The 21,743-nt window shown below is 36.9% G+C and overlaps 1 protein-coding gene across 1 annotated transcript in view; it reads right to left on the bottom strand.

The window, feature by feature from the left end:
* The window catches only part of lmbrd1 (LMBR1 domain containing 1), a 91,149-nt gene that overhangs the window by 37,897 nt on the left and 31,509 nt on the right, over positions 1-21,743 (bottom strand). The window contains exons 6-11 of the mRNA XM_034019177.3: positions 21,420-21,508; positions 18,525-18,598; positions 4,870-4,995; positions 4,434-4,586; positions 397-461; position 1 (exon numbers count right to left, since the gene is read on the bottom strand). The exon at position 1 is cut by the window's left edge and continues 102 nt beyond it. Of these exons, the coding sequence (XP_033875068.3) occupies position 1; positions 397-461; positions 4,434-4,586; positions 4,870-4,995; positions 18,525-18,598; positions 21,420-21,508 (508 nt within the window). The remainder of the gene's footprint in view (positions 2-396; positions 462-4,433; positions 4,587-4,869; positions 4,996-18,524; positions 18,599-21,419; positions 21,509-21,743) is intronic.

The following is a 21,743-nucleotide window of genomic DNA, read 5'->3' as shown; positions in this document are numbered from 1 at the left end:
GCTGTAAATCAAACATGGAATATCCCTAATGAACTCTTCATGATCAGTGGGAATGCAGACTTATCAGATTGCTGGGTAACAATTACATTAGTGACAGTGACATTCCCCCCACCCCCCACCCCCCTCTTCATACCATACAAATGAACACCTTTGGATTTTGTTGTTAACTTTACAGTTAAAATACATACATAATCCACATGGTCAACTGAAGATGAATTGGTCAAGTGAACTGTACAGTATATAGATACTGCAATCAAGGTAGGGAAGCTCACTTTCATTTAGATATGGGTACTATACACATTAAGTGGACGAGAGAAATGGGTTCTTAAAAAAAACAAAAAAAAACAAACACACACACACACAACAATTCATACTGCATAACCTAGGCATACTCACTTTGATATGAAAAGTGCAATGATAAACAACAAAGCCACCAGGATGAAAAACACTCCAATAGCAATCTGAAAACAAAAAAAATTATAATTTAGAATTTGCTGGGCTTTGATATTGATGCTGGTACTTTACCACTTTTGATGGGACCATATCCACTTCTGATGAATCCCACCAGCATCTAGATTAAGTCGTCCATTTACAAATCCTGCACCCTAGGGTGTGACTACAATATTAAAAGCTATTAAGAGCAGGTTATCCAACCATCATATTTTAAAAAAAGTGTGACATGTTCAGCGGACAGATACAGACAGTTCCTCCATATGGTCTCATATTCTCATGCTAAATAACACGCCTAAACAAAAAAAGTTTCATAAAAAATGGAGACACATTCTCTAGAAATGTAAAGTGTGACATATGCATGTATGGGCGACACCACTTCTGTATACAGTTCATGCCAGGGATATTCACAGACCAACTGAGGGGTACTAAGCTGCTAGACATCAGAGCAAATAATTCCGGACCCATGTACTGCAGAAAAGCTGTACGTAAGAACAGCCACGTATACTTGTAAGACCTTTGCTTGGCTATCTTAGATTTGAATCCAAAGATCTATTGTAGGTGTGCATACTCTACATCTCCCCAATAACTTGACAGTCCATGTTTAGCATGCTGCAACAAATTCCATACAAAGTTTCATCCGATTCAGGAAAGTGGTTCCCAAGGTATAGCCTCTAATAATTTAGCCAATTACCTGTCAGTAGCTGTAGCAGGGCGAGCAGCCGTGTACATTGTTTTGTTTATTTTAGTTTAGAACGGAGTCCCCTCCGCCCCTGTGCAGATTATTGTTTTTGTTTATTATAATTTAGTATTGTAATTATATGACGGCGAAGCACCGCGTATTTTGTTATTGTTTTTTATTAGGACGGCATAGCCGATTGTTTTGTTTAGCGTGGATGGGTAGCCCCATCCACAACATAATTAAACTCGTGCAGAAGGTGGCCATCTCCCGAATTAATTAAGTGATTAATTTTGTTGCTAATCGGATGGTCACCTGTTATAAAAAGCCTGCAGCTCTCCAACTCAGAGTGGGTGTTTAGGAGTGAGAGCAGCGAGAGGAAACGAAAGCAAAACGAAATTAAAAGATCGTATTATTTTTGTGTTCGAGATTTTGTTTTGTTTATCTGTTTTATTTTCGCTCTGTGAGCAAAGTCTTTTTGTTTAAATATTTTATTTATTTTTGTTTAATAAAAATGAGCGCTAAAAGTGCGTTTTGAACTGCAAATACCTGTGTGTTTTTAGTTCCTGCACTCTGGCCTGACGTCACCACTCGTCATCCCTGTCACAGTAGCATAAAAGGTTCTTGATCTTCAAATATTTTTGATGGTCTGCTTGTAAAGTTGTGATGCCAACAATTACCATAACATGTCTAAAATAAATAAAATTTGCAAGCACATATCAACAAATGCCAATAATGTGTTGTCATTTTTTCTATACCTGGCTAGATAATAAATGTGTTATATATATATATATATATATATATATATATATATATATTTTTTCTCTTGTAAAATAATAACTGAAATGGTTTCATTGTAAATACATATTTTTCCAGTGGTTAAAGAAAGGGCTTGTAACCAGAAGGTCCCTGGTTCAAATCCCACCTCAACCATTGACTCATTGTGTGACCCTGAGCAAGTCACTTAACCTCCTTGTGCTCCGTCTTTCGGGTGAGATGTAATTGTAAGTGACTCTGCAGCTGATGCATAGTTCGCACACTCTAGTCTCTGTAAGTCGCCTTGGATAAAGGCGTCTACTAAATAAACAAATAATAATAATAATAATAATAATAATAATAATAATAATAATAATAATAATAATAATAATAATAATAAATAATAATAATAATAATAATATTTTAAAATTTTAAACCCTATGGATATTTTCTTCAGCCCATAGATTTGCTTCATACTACAAACCAAGCACAGACGATCTGCCGAAGATATTCTTAATTTACAGGATAATGTAGCACTCATCATAGTAGAGCAATTTCAAGTTAATTGTCTTGGAGTCCTGAATGTGATGCTAGTCAACAGAACACCATCAGGGTACTAATCGCTGTAGTATAATGTTATGAAGCACACAAAAAAGTCCCTTTCCTTCTGTGAAAATGGATTATGTCAGAAGAGAATAGCTTTCCCCTCTGTGTGTAACCAACCAAAAAAAAACCAATATTAACACACTAGTGTTTTGTAACACATTAGCTGTGCATTTGCATATGAATTATTTATTTATTTATTTTAATAGATCATACAGTATTAACACTAACCAGTGTTCAACCACATTGACCAGTGTAGGTTAGTGTCAGTGCTGCTTGTAGTAGAAATGCCTGCTGTTTTAGACATTAACGCTTTTCGCTGCCATAACATATGTACAGTATCTACATAACATGGAGGAATTCATTAGGTGAGACAGAATCACCTTCAGGATCTTGTACGAGAAAATAACATTGCACTCTTGGTACACCACATAGGCGAATAGGACCAGAATATGCTACTGCAGCAGAGACTTATATTTAACATATACATATTTTTTCTTCTTGTACTATGCAGTAAAATAAAATACCTACAGTACAGTATGTACAAGTAAACAGAACACATTTTCATGCCAAGCAAGCACAACCACATTTAAATCACTGGAGTGCTTTGATAAAACCTTATTTGACCAAGTCAAAGTACTGTCATTTACAACAGTAAGAATAGAATGTAAATGTAAATAAAACACCCAAAATTGCACTACCACTAGAAGTTTATATATGAAGACATGTTGTTGAAGTGAGTAAGCTAATTATTGTAAGAATAAAAACTTTGTTTTGTTGAAACCCTGATTGTGGACCTCGATTTTTGGGAGTTGTCGTCTTTTTTCCTTTCTGTGCCTTTACGGCTGGAACGGCACTTTTTTTGAGATATATAGATATATACACACACACACACACACACACACACTTACCAGAAATGTATAAATCTTTCGTATTTAAATTTAGCCTAAACACTTTTTTTTTTTTTATTAATCAAAAAACCTTATCAAAAAGAACAAAGACATTTCCTTGTACTTAAGCACATATTGTGCCTTTTTTCAGAACTAGACACAGGGATTTTCACTGTGTGAAGAAGTAACAGAATTCCATTTTACATGGCAGCAGGAACTGCAGATTAATTTTATATTCATCCTGCTATTGCAGCTACATTTTTACCTCACTGGGGGCTACCTTAGCACAAAAATTGATTTAGTTGCTTTACAGAAGCTAGAAAGATCTCTGTTTTGCAGATGACATCAGTTTTTGCTTTTTTTTTTTTTTAAATCCCATTAGTCAGTCACTCGGGGAGTTTTAAAAGTACACAGAATCGGCTGTACAAAGGTTTCATAAATACGTAATCTCTACCAACCAATAAATACTGTATACTTGCATGAGAGAATTTATAATCATATGACAAACTAAAACATTAGGCTTCCTGTGAACATAAAATACAAGAAAATATACATGTATTTCATTGAGAGGTCCTACTCCAGAACTTGTAAATTATTCATTCTAGCCCCTGACACACATGTAGTTTCAAAAAGGAAAATTAGGAAGGCCTGTGTTAGTTGTGCCTACAATAAATGTATTCAGAAGAGGAAAACAAAAAGGCTGTGATTAACACATTCCGGCCCTGCGACTACAATATGAAAAATGGCAATTACAAATACTGTGGTAACACGCAGATTCGTTAGAATTCAGTTTTTTCTGTAGCTAACCAAACTAAATTAAAATAGATCAACACAATTTGAGTCTGCATTGACTTAGAAACTATTTAGTGGCAACATTAAACTTTAACAGGAAAACAAAATGGTGAAAATTTGTACTGTCAATATAGTGTATTAGTTGCCACACTTAAAATGATAGCAAATTTAAGATTCATAGCAATACATTCTAAATCCTCTAAATTCCTCTGATTGATCATAGTTCCCTACTTAAAATTATTTGTTCTCTTAATGGACTTCACCTTTAAAGGTCGAAGGGCACTGCAGAATGTTGTGCAGCAGTTCTTTTCAGCAGTTTCCAGGTGCCTGTCTCTTCTTCGAAGCAGCTGCAATTTCTCTTCCAGCTGCTGCAGGGACCTTCTGTCCCTTGTGGATAAAGGACGGCCATCCGTGCACTATTAAAAAATTAAGAATCAACAACATGTCTTAAAAAAAAAAACACACACACACACACAACACTTGCTACATGTCACAGTATTTCATCATTCCTGATAATACCAGGTAACCTCAGCAGGTAACAAAAATATTAACCATTACAATGAATTAAAATGTAGATGTTCAAGCTGTTAGTATATGATATGATATGATATGATATGATATATGATATATGATATAATAGTACAAAATACTTGATAGAAGATATTATAACAAAATGAAAATTAACAAATTACAGCAAACCTTAGATTTGATGTTGTCTATCTGTTGCTCTACTTCTTCAATGTCTTCCGTGTTCTCCAAGCGCTCGTAGACTACACTTCTGGTGCCTTTTATCAGGTTTAGTGGTAGGATGGACATACCATAAGCCTAGAAGGCACATTTAAAAGTAGTTGTGAAAAATGTATAGTTCAAATCAAAAATGTAACACAGTACTGTGATGGAAAATATGTGTTGCATCTGAAATAAAGCACCCAATCAATGATGCATAAAGTGTCTTTTCATGCACAGTCTTTTGCCATTTTGTACAAACATTTTCTTAACTGCAGACATTTTCCTACTGTAATCTGTATGGATTCCAAACAAATATAATCCTGGTCTGAAACAAAGCATATTTAATACACTGGATTTTAGTTTCTTTATTGCAATTGGTTGCCGAATAGTGCCCCCTTGTGACAGTTGGATATATTTATCCCTGCTTTCCAGAAAATTATCACAAATATTACCACATACAAAGTATACTGAGCATCACAAGAAACTTATCACTATTAGAACACATTTATTTTTGGGGAAAAAAAAAAAAAAAAGTATATAGAATGTATGAATGATGGACATTGACAAAATGTTTTTGGTTTCTTTTTAATCACTCGATCATTCATCCTTGACCATGACACGCTTGAGTGACTATGACTGAAGCATATGCACTTAATCACCTAATTAGTGAGACAGTTGATTGGACACTGGATATGGAGTGATTTCAGCTGTTGAATTGCAAGCTTGAATAAAAGCAATAAAGTCACAGAAAAAAAAAAAACAATATGCCATGTCTGTCAAGAGAGCAGCGCCTTCGTCCAATCGGCATGTTGGAGGCTGGACTAGAGCAGCGGACTGTGGCTCGTCGTCTTGGGTGCTCACAGCCAGCAATTTCAAACCTGGCGAGACGGAATAACCAGACACTCTCTGTCAATGACAGGTCATGAACTAGGAGACCAAGAGTCACAACACCTGCCCAAGATCGACAGATCATTTTGCAGCATCTTCGTGATGTCAATTGTTAAATCAGCACAATAAAAAGTCCCTGCACTTGCTCTAAAACAGAGTTTGTCATTTTTCGATCACATCTAGTGATTTTGATCAAAATATAAGTGATATGTTTCTTTTGATGCTCCGTATACAATATTGTGAAAATATTATGGAATTTAACAGGATGCAGATTACACCAAACTTTATTTTGGTTATAATTTAGTATGAAGCCCTGTAAGTGTTATGAGTCGACAGATAATGTAAAAGGTTTAAATAGATTTGGATGAAGATGTGAAAATTGCTTTAGACAAGGAAGTCATAAGATACAACAATTTGCTGTGAAGCGCAAATCGCTGGTAAGAGCTTCCTTGCTTACCACAAGGTGGAACAGCCTCAGTATTCTTGAGGCAATTTGAGCTCCATAACCATCATAATACCTGCCTGTCTCAAAGAAAATGTGAAAACGCCAAAGAGCATGCTAGTTGGAGTAGAAGCTAAGAACAACCTTATCTCAGAAGGATTATCAAGCTCTTGAAAAAATAATATAATGTCAGATGCTGAAGGGCATGAGAACGCTAGGGTGTGCTTCGAGTCAATTAACTAGACTCTCATGCCTTTCATTTCCAGAGGCTTGGATTTGTATTAGAATTTTTCCACAAATTAAATCAGTTTGGTAGTTTCATCACATGATACAACCACCACAACTGAAAGGCTGCTCAGATTTCATTGTACAACAGCTTCTGCTGCTTTGACTTAGGACACCACTAGTAACAGAGGTCAATAACATCCCAAAATGCTGACTAACATATGATGGTCATCACAAATAAGTTCACTTGTAGCAGTCAGTGTACAATACAATAAATCCATAGGTTTGTCAATCATGGTGGGTATTATGGTGTCATTATGGTGTTTTCTGACTTCATACCGAAGCAGAAAAATGGCCAATTGCATTTGGGTGCTTGAGGTTGGATAGTATTTACACTGGATTTGAAGGCCATCTCCCTGGTAAATAACAAAACCTTGACAGAGGTCCACCCTAATAACAGGAAGTCAATATGTTAGCTATCTATAAAAGTCAGTTAAGTAAAATGCAATACTTAAAATACTACTAATTATTTCACAACATTAATTATTTTAATACTCAACAACAAAAATTAAAGAAAAAAATAAATGCAAAAAACATTTTACACTCTAGGGAAAAAAAAAGCATATTCAAATGCTTTGAAATCTGTTACAGGAAAAGAGCTAAGATTATTTTAAATCAAGAATATCGTAAGCATGGAATATGGAAGTCATTACCCTACTTGATGCATTTAAAAATGTTCAAATCCCAGGTTGTACAGTTAAATTAAGTCATACGGATTGGTACCTCTGTAATAATGCAAATTTTTAACTATAAATGAAGTGAAAGAATAGCCAATGGCTACAGCTAATGGAGCATGGCGGTTTCTAAGCAGACACAACATTCATGGATAATGATATGCACCCTGCTCATGTAAGGGAATTAATCAATAAATAAACTGATTCTGTATGAAATACTGAGTCTGGCAAAGAATGCATTGAAACTCCCACTGTTAGCAGCCTTAAAGCTGTCATATTATTTCAAGCTCAGTAATGTCAGTGAAACCAATGAGGCATGCTCTAATTACACCTCAGACATCAAAGGTCCCTCAACAGAAGCAGCTGAGCATTTACAGGGAATATCTCCTGCTTTCCATTAAACAGCAAGATATGAGCTTAATTTGTATATATATATATATATATATATATATATATATATATATATATACACACACACACACACACACACACACACACACACTGTGAGAGCACATTAAATGTGTCTTATATCAGGAGGCCTGCTGATGCTTTAACAAATTACTAATAACACTTAACATATTGAGTAAAACAGATACCAGCTTAGACTTCATATTCCAAGACTCTTGTTTTTGTTAATTGTTATGCTGCAGAAACGCATAAATACATATTCCTAATGCATCAGTGGGGTACCAGAAGATTTGATGAAAGGCATAAACAGCAAGGAGAGTAACAATTAATATCAAGAATAACTCAAGCAATCATTTCCATATCTTAGATGTCATGAAAGCCCTGGGTTTGTTTTCTAACTAACTCAGACCACAACATGGTCTCATTTGAAGTGATTTTTAAAACCCAAAAAGTAATGACTAAAGCTAAGGTTTTAGGAAGGCAAACTATGAAGGAATGAAACAGAGACTAACAGAAGCACATTGGAGTAAAATAGAGAAAACAACCACAGAAAAAGGATGGTTGTTTTTTAAAAATGTAGTACTAGAGGCACAAAACAATTATATCCCAAAAGTAGACAAATCTAAATCTAAAACAAAATTGCCAAAATAGTTTAACCCTTTGCGGTCCTATGTCGGACCTGGTCCGACATTGCAATTTTCCCTTTCCGGTCCAATGTTGGACCCTGTCCGACCTCATCAAAAAGATGCAAAAAACAGGTCTCTTGTCGTTTTTTCTCCGGAAAACGCTGAGAAAACCATTCAATGGCCGAGTGAAATCGATAGGAGCCGAGAGAAGCCAAAAAAAAAAAAAAAAAGGGGGGGGGGCGGGCGTAACTCATGAATACAGATAGCCCCAGCATCACATAGATAACACGGACATAAACAAACAAGATAGCTGCTTCTGCATCCAGTGCTCAAAGAATATCACAGACATTTGCAGAGCTTTTTTAGATGTTATAGGAATAAAATAATGACTTGGATCGCATTATTGAGGAGTTTGGTGATAAAACGAGTGATCAGGAGATGATTTATCGGTATGCACTACTATCAAGTGGTATGTGAAAAAAACCACGAACGAGGGGTGGGGCGGAGCGTGGCTGGAGATGCAGTACTGAGTGTCCTGTTGATATGCAGTGCCTTTTAAACCTGTTTTACTGTGAAAAAAAATACTTTTAAACAGCGCGTGTGAAAATAAATTGGACCTGACGCGCTGAATAAATGGACCGCAAAGGGTTAATAGATCAATTAAAAAAAACATTCAGGAGAAAAAAAGGCACTTTACAGAGCGTTTAAAAGGGACCAAGAACAAAGTACTCAGAAAGAGTACTTGGAACTCAAGTCAAAAAGTAAGTTAAAAAGGCCAAGAGAGATGGAAATGAGCATTGCTAAGTGGGCTAAAACCAATTCCAAAAAGTTTTTACTATATTATAACTGCAAGAGAACATTCAAAGAAGAGGTAAAATGTCTAAGAGATACACATGGCAAAATCATAGATGAAGAGGAAAAAAATAGCAAATTAAATGATTACTTTTCACAAGTTTTTACAAAGGAGGATACGGACAACATGCCCCACATGTTGACCTGTTCCTATCCAGTTTTAAATGACTTTAGCATAACAGAGGCAGAAGTGTTAAAGGGATTAGGAGCTCTTAAAATAAACAAATCCCCTGGGCCCAATAGTACTCAAAGAAATGAAAGAAGTTATTTACAAACCGCTAATCAAGATCATGGTACAGTCTCTTGACACGGGTTGTACCGACAGACTGGAGAATTGTTAACTTGTTAAATTTGCAGACAACACAAAAATAGGAGGAGTGGCAAACACTGTTGCAGCAGCAAAGGTCATTCAAAATGATCTAGACAGCATTCAGAACTGTGCAGACACATGGCAAATGACATTTAATAGAGAAAAGTGTAAGGTACTGCACACAGGCAATAATAATGTGCATTATAAATATCATATGGGAGATACTGAAATTGAAGAAGGACTATGAAAGACCTAGGAGTTTATGTTGACTCAGAAATGTCTTCCTCTAGACAATGTGCGGAAGCTATAAAAAAAAAAGGCCAACAAGATGCTCAGATATGTAGTGAAAAGTGTTGAATTTAAAATCAAGGGAAGTAATGTTAAAACTTTACAATGCATTAGTAAGACCTCATCTAGAATAGTGTGTTCAGTTCTGGTCACCTCACTACAAAAACGATATTGCTGCTCTAGAAAGAGTGCAAAGAAGAGCGACCAGAATTATTCCGGGTTTAAAAGGCATGTCAGCAGTGTGGAGTAGTGGTTAGGGCTCTGGACTCTTGACCGGAGGGTCGTGGGTTCAGTCCCAGACGGGGGACATTGCTGCTGTACCCTTGAGCAAGGTACTTTACCTAGATTGCTCCAGTGAAAACCCAACTGTATAAAAATGGGTAATTGTATGTAAAAATAATGTGTAAAAAATAATGTAATTGTATATAAAATAATGTGATATCTTGCAACAATAGTAAGTCGCCCTGGATAAGGGCATCTGCTAAGAAATAAATAATAATAAAAATAAATTTAATCTATTCAGGTCTTGAACAAAGACGACTATGCGGCGATCTGATTCAAGCATTCAAAATTCTAAAAGGTATTTGGGTCACAAATAGAGATTAGATAAAGGGGCATTCAGAACAGAAGATAGGAGGCACTTTTTTTTACACTGAGAATTGTGAGGGTCTGGAACCAACTCCCCTGTAATGTTGTTGAAGCGGACACCCTGGGATCCTTCAAAAAGCTGCTTGATGAGATTCTGGGATCAGTAAGCTACTAACAACCAAACGAGCAAGATGGGCTGAATGGCCTCCTCTCGTTTGTAAACTTTATGTTCTTATGTAGAGTCTTTTTTTATATACACTAAGCAAATAAATAAAAATAAATAAAAACAAACAGAAATAATTATTCATAATAGCAGCTTCTGTCACCAGTATGTTCTTCCTTACACCTTGAGCCATTTATTTTACAGTTAAATACACACACAAAAGATGGGCTTCTAAAAATAAAACGCATGCTGAAAAAACAGGTATCAAGACTGACCAAGTTTTTTTGGTTGGTCTTGATACAGCAGGTCCCATTTTTTTCAGTTTTCATTATGTTTTTTACTTAAGGGTTGGTTTATACTTCCGACTGCTACCAAATTTTTGGTCTTAGGTCAGTGGTCTCAGACAGTCAGAATGATCATCTGCACTGCCACGAGCTGCATCTTTTTTTAAAAAGTCGTACGGCCTTTTCTTGTGTGTCTGCGACAGCAAAACACACAGGATCGGATTATGTTGAAAAAATCCAACATTTGACGCATGGTCACAAGCCAGTGAAGCACGATAGAGTAAGTTTTTGAGGAACTCTTAATAGAAGAGGTTCATAAACATGAACAGAACAGGATTTTAAACTTGCCCATAAACTGAATGAAATTAAAGCATAAAATTAACCTGTGCTAAAATAAATATTGGTGCTTAAATACCATGCGCAGCAAACACGTGTATAATAACGATAATAATGAATACAATGTCTTTTTATTTGTATTATTGTTATTCTTTATATATAAAGATAAGAGTGGGGGTGGTTCACCAGTTACCCCATTGAGTAATCCTTGGGAGAGATTTTTCAGGTTTTAAAGATCTGGTGCAAGTGAAAGGGAAATTGGCTACTCCAGATAAAATAGAAACAGTAGGCAATACTACTACTGAGTTTTGTTTCATTGTTTCCATTTACCGATGCCACGACCCAATAAAACGTATAAGTCACGTCAACAACGATGTTTAGAGAGAAAAAAGGGTGTTCCAGTGGTAACTGCTTTGTTGGGGGAAAAGGAGAAAACAGCTGGCAAGGGTGTAAGTACCTAGTGCACTCCCAATTAAATAATAGAAGAAACTGGGGAAATGGTTGTTGAAATGCATGAGAATGGTTCAGACTCCTGGTATGATACTTTTTCACCTTCAACCAGAAATCTTGGGCGAGACCAAGCTCAGGATCCCACATTAATAAACAGCCGTGAAAAAGTGGTCTCCATTAATGATGTGCCAGTGAAGAATGTAACAGTGAATCCACAAGAGCATTTTATCGTTAAAAATGACGTGTTACATCGAGTCACCTTAATTAATGGTAAATCAAGTGGAACAGTTACTAGTACCCCAGGCATACTGTTTAATGGTGCTGAAGTTAGCACATAACCATTTGTTTGGTGCACATTTGGGAAATGAGAAAGCTTTACAAAACTTTTATTGGATCGGAATTAACAAAGTAGATAAATTCTGTAAATCCTGTCCCGAGTGCCAGAGCTAGCCCAAAACCTCATTTCAGAGCTTCCCGTACAGCCCATGCCTATTATTGAAGTACCCTTTGATAGAATCGCAATGGATTTAATTGGTCCATTAAATAAATCGGCTAGTGGTCATGAATATGTGCTTGTAATTCTAGATTTTGCCACTAGGTACCCTGAAGCAATTCCTTTACGGAACATGGCTTCAAAAACCATCGCCAAAGAATTGATACAGGTGTTCTCTTGAGTGGGATATTACCGAAGACTTGTACCCGAGTTTTCGGCAGTAGCAGCTCCGTTGTCAGACCTGACAAAAAGGCCCCAATCAAAAGTGCAGTGGACCACAGAGACTGAAGCAGCGTTCCGTGAGATAATTAAGGTATTGTGTAGTGAACCTGTGCTGACAGTACCTGATTTTAATAATACATTTATTGTGCAGACAGATGCATCCGACATAGGACACAGCGGTCACAGATAAAAGACGATGTTGAACATCCAGTGATGTACTTCAGTAGGAAGCTGTTGCCTAGGGAGACAAAGTACGCAGTGGTAGTGAAAGGGTGCTTGGCAGTTAAGTGGGCTAAAGAGTCCTTAAAATACTACTTGTTAGGACGAGAATTTCTCCTGGTTACTGATCACTCTCCACTGAAGTGGATGAAGGAAAATAAAGAAAGCAATGCAAGAGTAGATGGTTCTTAACATTACAGCCCTATAAATACACAATCGAACATAGGAGTGGTAAACTAAATGCCAATGCCTTTCAAGAGTACATTGCTGGGGTAATAAGGGTATTGCTCGAACCAGTAGGTTTCAGCTGGGAGAGAGGATATGTGGCAAGGTGGTACTTTATTATTATTATTTGATTAACTTTAAGTTGGCTTTAACCCTTAAACTCTAGTACAGGTTTTTGTTGATCCCAATTTCTTTTTCCCCCGTAGGAAAGAAATTAAAAATAAAACCTACTGTTGTTTGTATTTCTGTTGTCCTACCTGTTCTTCATCAGGAGAATATATATATATATATATATATATATATATATATATATATATATATATATATATATATATATACACTTTTTTTTTTTTTTTTTTTGAGTCACCTATACGTTAACGTCGCTATTTATTTTCTGTTAATTAATATTAAAGCCACCCATAACATGCAATTACTCTCCCAATCAAATCGGTAATGTTGCTCAGCTGTTCAGTACGTCTGATCGGAGGCATTGTGGAAAACAGCTGATCAGTTTTACTTGCTTCTCATAGTAATTCACCAACAGTATTCATTTTAGCACATATATACGAGTCAATTTACACAATTCACTTAATTCAGTTTAGGTTTGCTGCGTCAAAAAGTCTGCAAACTCGGGGGTGCTTCAATCCTTCTGGTGCACCCAGACGTACGGCTTTTGTCTGCGAGGGAAGTATAAACCAGACTTAACAGAGCATGACTGTATAAAACAAAACACATTTAGGAAAATTTTTAAATTATAATAAATGATGCCAGAACTTGCCACTTATCTGCAATTCTTACTTCCTTGTTAAAATGTAGATAAGCCTACATTTTGTTTGAAATAGAAAATACAAGTAGCAGCAGATGGCATCTGCCATCCAAGACATTTCATTTGATGTATAATTATAGTTTAAACACTGGCAACAGCAGAAAAACATGGAGAAGAATACAAATTTAAAAAGAAATCCAATAAAAAGTGTTCAGCTTTGTGAACTAGTATAGTGCTACTGTATACCAGAACTTAAAAAACCTTCTATTGGTAATAGGCTTGCAACTCAAATGGATCTGGAGCTTGCAGACAACACACACACAAAAAGTAAAACTGTACTGTTTATAAGTTAAGTATGCATTTTGTTTAAGTATTAAAGAAAAAGTGTCAAATTATTAAAGTAATGCTGACATGCATATTTATTCAGTACAGATCATAAACCAATGGGTGTGATAGAGCATGTGTGACTTATAGCCTTTCTCGTTAATAGGATTAATGGTGAACCACTTAAATAATTTCAAACTCTATTTTTACCACAAAGACGACAATTATTACATCATTCTTTTTTCAGATGCTTGCTGCTTTTTTTGTAGCTGAACTTCTAGAATTGTATCTCAAAAGGTAGCATAAACTCAGATCCTAAACAGCTGTTCAGATTCAGGACATACTCCAAAATAGAACGGTATGTAGTTTGCTACACGCTTTAGAATACAAACTGTATTAGAGATCTGTTAAAACCAATATTAAAAAAGGTAAATAAAAATGAGTGCTGGGACAAATATCCGAACAAATATTTTCTGACATGTATTCGGATACAAAAATCAGATGTTTGTATTCGCTAGAAATGACAAAAATACCTTGCACTTATTTATTGCCTCACCAGAAGTTGCGTGAAAAGAAAAAAAAAAAAAAAATGGCAAATGAAAAAGAGCTCTGTGTGGTATGTGAGATTAACATTATATACACACACACAGGATCAACAGAGCAGCTCTTGAGCCTCTGTTTAAAAGTTTTAGACAGCAAAAAATAAACAAACCAGATTATGTGCGCGCACACATAGTGATCTCTATGGAAGGCCACTAGGTGAAAAAAAGTGTTGTGCTGCTTTTCAGAATCTCATGGGACAGAAAAAGGGCAAGCACGTCATTCTGAAATGCCTCGCCTACAGTGCCCAACTTGTTGGAAATGTTGTGTTGTGATTTTTATATAGATTGTATATATTATATATTATATATTTTTTGTCATGACTTCCTGTTATGTGTAATAAATGGGAACCAAAACGGTGACTCTGTTTCCCTTCATTTCACAACGCCATTTCCACGTTTGTTTTATTTGACGCGTTTAAAGTAAAACTTCAGCTTTCATTTGCTTGTTCAGCTATAAAATGGCACAAGTAAACCTCATGTTTTTACTTTAGGAAAACGTGTCTATGGCCACTGTTTACTGTGAAGAAATGGCAATGGCAAGGAATGAAAAATACAGCAAAAAATAAATAAAATGCAGTCTCAACTTTATGTACTATTAATTTCGAGAATAAACAAAACATTTAACGTGAACTGCTAATTAACATCCTTTGTTTTGTAGTTAATTCACTGGGGTAAAGTAAGTCCTACACAACATATTTTTTACTCCTGGGATATTTTTCTACTTTAACGTGTTACATATTGTAACGTCGTGCTGTAAAATAAAAGGCACCCACACACACACACACACACACACACACACACACACACACACACACACACACACACACACACACACACACACAGGGTCCACGTCCACGCCTTAAATCAACGCCTTAAAATTAACATTACGGGTCCAATTTTGATCACAGGGCAAGGCACTAAACGCCAAGACAAAGATCATTCGTGCCTGGATTATGGGGCACTATGTGGGTGCCAACGAGCATAAAATCAGTCTTTGCCCTGTGAAGCGATTTTGGTAGCATGTTTTGTCGAGTTTTTATGTCTACACTACCGCCAGGTGTTGGCAAACATTTCACCAAAGTGATTTTGAAGACGGGGCTAAGGTTCACCTTTGTGATCTGGACAAACATCCTGAAAGAGCAAACACTAAATCGCAGGGAAGCTACTGAACACGCAATAAATAAGCCGCTTGTGAGGGAAACTACTAAGGAGACAATCTAGAGAAAATGAACAAATTAATGTGGGATAAAACAATGTACTACTTATTTTAATTAAAGAAATCTGTCAATTGTATGACAAAAAAGTAATCCACTTTGTTAAATAGTTGAATGTAGCGGGTATGTGTAAAATTATGATATATAACATATGTGCTTTACAGACTATGATGTCTAAACAAGAACATTGCCATATAGATTTAGGGAGTTTTGGAATATTTAGCTTGTACATACATTAGTGGGGTTATCCGTGCAACTTAACAGGCTTTTTAGTTTTTGGTACTTCGTGTGCTTTATTTGGCTTTTCAAACTTACCACTGTTACAGTGCGACTTTACACTTCAATATTTTACACACTAATAAAAAAACAGCTATATTTACCTCTAGACAGCTTGTGAGGTTTATTTTAATTAAATTCATCCATAACCATTTCACCAGAAGCAGAACACATATTTATGTAATGGATTCTACAGCAGAGATGCCCTGATTGAGTAACTGCCCCACCACCGTGGCAGTCAAATTTTCACATTTTTCATTTTTAATATTTACGCCACTGTCTTTCAATAACATGCAGTGCTTATTTCTATAACTGTAAAATAAACAAATAGAAGTGAAACACTCTGGGTCTATTTACCCAGCTGGACTTCTAAGGGAGAAGTGGTGTCTGTCTCGAGCTTTGGAATAGCCCATAGACTACTTGTCGCTTTCATTTTCTTTTCTAGCAACAAACACGATATCCATGACTATTTCCTGCCTCTGACGAGGTCTCTCAAAAGCCAAAATAATACCAATGAAAAAGCCCATTTTGCTTATTTCTGGCAACAACCAAACTAAAACAATACACATATAAATAAAATAAATACAACAAATATTCTAAAAAGCACACGTCACTCAAATAATCTGAATAAAAAATAAGTTTGCATATAATAAATAATTACAAGCATGCAAAACATTTTAAAATACCAACTATTACAGGTTTCTTTTCATATGAATGATCAAGTGTTTTTGTCTTCTCATTGCTTACTCTTGTGTTACTCAGTAGAACCATCATATATCCTATATTTTATTTTATTTTTTGCATTATGGATAATGCCAGTGTTTTCTAAAAATCACTGAGAGATAATAGCAACAGATATCAGTATTTGTTTGTTGACAAGGGTGGGTGTGCCAGGTGATTGGCAGAGTTGTGGGATATGTGATTGAGCAAGATAGTGGGTGAATGTTGGGTGTGAAATTGGGGCTGCAGTTCCGCGTTAAGTGTGGGTCCGGAGGCTACAAAGGTCTAAGCAGGGCTGCAGTCCAGTAGTCAGAGACAGAGAGAGAGAGCGCGAAAGTGTAAGTGTGGTTACTCATAAAAGTTGATGTGTTACAGGGCAATAGGGGGATTGTTCAGCCTGTTTTGCCATTTTGCTCCCAGGTTTCCCTTCCCTTGCTTTTATTTCTTTGCAAAATAAAATTGGTTTGAGCCTTAAATAATTACACCTACTTCAGCCTCCATTCTTTGAACCCTGAAAACACTACAATATTTATAAAAATAATTTAAAAAATTGAGTTGAGAAATACCTAACAAATTAACTCCCAACTGTAGTTTTAATTTCCCAAGAATTTAAGAAATTCTTCCAACATAATAAATTATGTTACACAATGGTCCATGATTACAATAGACACAGACCTTTAATCTCTGAATGTGCAGCATTTACTGCCATCCTAATTGCTTAAGACAGGAAATTGCCAATTACTTTTTTTTGTTTGTTTTTGTTTAACCCATTTTCTCCCCAATTTGAAATGCACAATTTTAAGCCTGGCTCACCACTGCAAGCCCCACGCTGACTCGGGAGCGACGAAGACGAACACACATGTACTCCAAAACGTGTTGTCAGCCGTCTACTTCTTTTCACTCGGCAGGTCTGCCATGCAGCCACCTCAGAGCTACAACGCTGGAGGACCACGCACCTCTGGGCCGCTTGCAGGCAGGCCCACAGGCGCCCGTCCAGTCTACAGGGGTCGCTGGTGCGCAGTGAGCCGAGGACACTCTGGCTGACCTAAGCCCTCCCCACCCCAGGAGGTGCTCGGCCAATTGTCTGCCGCCCCCTGGGAACTCCCATCTATGGCCGGCAGTGAAATAGCCTGGACCCGAACCGGTGACCTCCAGGCTGTAGGGTGCATCCTGCACACCACGCGAAATGCCTTTACTGGATGCGCCACTTGGGAGCCCAGCTAATGGTGATTCTTGAAAGTGGAAAGTTCTCCTTTAAAATGTGTGCAGGTTTGCACAGCACATACTGTTGTATGCATTTTTTGTATGGACGTTTGTTTGTGTCTATGAAAGCTAACTAAACTAAACAGGCATAGATTTCTGTAAGAACTGATGTGTGGATGTCAATTGTTAAAAATCAACAACAACAACAACAACAACAACGTTTGTCAGTAACATACACCCCAAAAAGTTGATGGCCATGACGTATATCAACAGAATATTTTGGAAGAAGAAATAGCAATAGTTGGACACATGGTATTTAACTTGGTATCATGGCAAGGTATAGGCCATTGTAATGAATTGATTTATAATAAAAATATAAGTGTGAATTCTACATTTAAAAATGTATTTCCATACTGTTTGCAGACCAAATCTTCACTACTGTAAACAACTGCATCTATTTAAAACCTTTATTCCATCTAACTGGATTAGTTACAGAATCGCACAAGATTATTTACCAATGAAATGAAACAGGCAGTGTTATTGTAACGTTCTTGAGATTTTATTACACACTCTGCTGCAGTCTTTTTTTGTGTCTCACCACTGGCACATCGGAAGACAATGAACAGGTTAAACATGTATTAGAATACTTAAGATTATCTTTCATTCCAACATACAGGTCATATTGTACTGATAAAGTCCTTTTCACCAGTACATGGAAATCAACATTAATGAAGTGGCAGCAACCACTGGCCCTTTTTCCTACTTACTGTGTAAGTGATCACTGCCAGCATTCCAATCAAGGTCAGGGAGCTAATGGAGAATGACAGGGCAGCCAAGCAATCTGCAAAGCAACACAGAGAGAAATGCAACCGAGACTTATCTTCAAACTGCAACACTGAGAACTCTGCCCTCCAAAAAACTGCTAAGGTGCTTTTTGTTGTTATTCATAATAAGAGTATTCAAATTATATAATATATATATATATATACACACACACACACATACAGTGCCTTGCAAAAGTATTCAGACCCCTGACCAATTCTCTCATATTACTGAATTACAAATGGTACATTGAAATTTTGTTCTGTTTGATATTTTATTTTAAAACACTGAAACTCAAAATCAATTATTGTAAGGTGACATTGGTTTTATGTTGGGAAATATTTTTAAGAAATAAAAAAAACTGAAATATCTTGCTTGCATAAGTATTCAACCCCTGTGCTGTGGAAGCTCCCAGTTTACACCGATGAAAGAAATTGCCCTAACGAGGACACAATTACCTTACCATTGGCCTCCACCTGTGAACCATTAAAGTTGCTGTCACATTTTCTGCATAAAAACCCCACTGTTGAAGGATCATTGGTCCGGCTGTGAATCTGAAGGAAAATGAAGACCAAAGAGCATTCTACAGAAGTTAGAGATAAAGTAATACAAATGCATAGACTAGGAAAAGGGTACAAAATAATATCCAAGTGTTTGGATATCCCAGTGAGCACAGTTGATCAATAATCAGGAAGTGGAAGCTGCATCACACCACCCAGGCACTGCCAAGAAAAGGCAGTCCCTCAAAACTCAGCGCTCAAACAACAAGGAGACTTGTGAGAGAAGCCACAGAGGCCAACAATCACTTTGAAGGAGCTACAGAGTTCAGTGGCTGGGAGTGGAGTAATGGTGCACCAGTCAACCATATCAAGAGCCTTGCATAACACTGGCCTGTATGGGAGGGTGGCAAGAAAGAAGCCGTTACTCAAAAAGTACCATCTGAAAGCACGTCTGGAGTTTGCCAGAAAGCATGAGAGTGACCCAGCTGCGATGTGGGAAAAGGTTTTGTGGTCAGATGAGACCAAGATAGAGCTTTTTGGCCAAAACTCAAAGCGCTATGTGTGGCGCAAACCTAACACTGCCCATGCCTCAAGACACACCATCCCTACAGTGAAGTATGGTGGTGGCAGCATCATGCTGTGGGGATGTTTCTCATCAGCAGGGACTGGGCATCTTGTTAAAATTGAAGGAAGACTGGATGGAGCAAAATACAGGGAAATACTGCAAGAGAACCTGCTTCAGTCTGCTAAAAAAACTGAAGCTTGGGAGGAAATTCACCTTTCAGCAGGACAATGATCCCAAGCACAAGGCCAAAGCAACATTGGAGTGGCTCAAGAACAAAAAGATTAATTTCCTACAGTGGCCCAGTCAAAGTCCTGATCTCAATCCCATTGAGAATGTGGCACGATTTGAAAATCCACAAGCGTCGTCCAACCAACCTGGAGCAAATCTACCAAGAAAAATGGGCCAAAATCACTCTGACACTGTGTGCAAAGCTGGTACATACATACCCCAAAAGACTTAAAGCTGTTATTGCAGCAAAAGGTGGCTCTACCAAATATTAATGTGTGGGGGTTGAATACTTATGCAAGCAAGATATTTCAGTTTTTTATTTTTCTTAAAAATATTTCCCAACATAAAACCAATGTCACCTTACAATAATTGATTTTGAGTTTCAGCGTTTTAAAATAAAATATCAAACAGAACGAAATTTCAATGTACCATTTGTAATTCAGTAATATGTGAGAATTGGTCAGGGGTCTGAATACTTTTGCAAGGCACTATATATATATATATATTTTTTTTCAGGATTTGTATGAGAGGGTGTGGCTTCAGTTAAAGGCATCGAGAAGCATGTCCATCTGGGAAGAACAAGTCAATAAAAATATCCACTTCCACACCAGGGACCGGTCCATTCCCACAGTGACTGACAAGACAGTGAAGAGTCCAGCCGAGCCCAAGAAGATTGCGGCAGATGGACTTGCATGGATCAACGGTGACATGTCAGAGCAGTTGAGGATCTGGCGATTCATTTTGGCCTCCTGCCCAGATTGCTATGGCCACTGGGTATGACAGACTGGAATAAAATGCACAGCAGCATCATCAGAAACTTAAACACACCACTAGGTGTTCAGCCAGGTCTGAATGACATTCACCTCCATGGAAGGGCAAATCAAAACTTTTAACAGCACTGGAGTTCAGTTTCCAGAAGATGCTGTGTTATCTGAACCAATTATTGGCAAAATAACCTGTAGGGCATAAGGATAAAATAAGGTTGTAGGGTTGTGCAAAAAACCTGAATACTTCGTCTCTCTTTAACAGGGTCAAAGCTTGTCACTGGCTGCAAAGTATGGCAATAGGGGAAGCAGTTGGTGGGATAATAGCAGGAAAGAAGGCACTGAAGGGTGGGTAAAATTTCACTCCAGGGTGAATAAACCAAGAATGAACAAGACAGAGATTGCAAGCTGTGATTTCTTGAACCTAGTGTACCACTCGGTATCATGGTTTTTAAAAATGCAAATACAATTGTTTGTTTCTTTGAAAACTGCAAAATGGAAACATGTAGTAAATACAAGTGAATGACAGGTAAGAATTCAGGAATTATTTTGTTAGCTACAACTATCAAATAAAAGATTTGTTTGGAACATATACATCTTTTTTTGCTCCAGAAAATACTGCATTTAAATCTGAAAGGAGATAAGTCGTACGTGTTTTGCTATACTGGTTTAATATTTATATTAAAACAGTTCAACTTTCAGACGGGGGCTTTATAAAATATAAACAGACAGTGCTGGCAAAACATGGATTTCCTTATTCTATTTATTACATATGTTACTTACGGCTACTCCCAAGTTCCTCAAACAAATACTGAACTTTTTCCCACTGAGTGGAGTTTTGGTTGGTTGGTGCTTCCAGGGGCACAAATGCTCTGCAAAGAAAATGAAATTGTTTATAGATTAGTGTAATTGCTCTACACAAGTAGAATACAGTATTTAAGGGTAGCTTTTTCAATTTAGTTTATTTCCACACTCAGTCATCTTAAAACTATAACATATAAACAGTTCCCAAAAGGGTCAAACTGACCTAAAATCAATACAACATTTTTAGCCTTATTCATGATGCCACTTTTAAACACACCAAATCAATAACACCTGACACCACTA

Source organism: Acipenser ruthenus, chromosome 6, assembly GCF_902713425.1.
Source record: "Acipenser ruthenus chromosome 6, fAciRut3.2 maternal haplotype, whole genome shotgun sequence".
NCBI classification, from domain to species: Eukaryota; Metazoa; Chordata; class Actinopteri; order Acipenseriformes; family Acipenseridae; genus Acipenser; species Acipenser ruthenus.
Note: the sequence above shows the minus strand (reverse complement) of the source record. Positions and strands in the feature narration are given on the sequence as shown.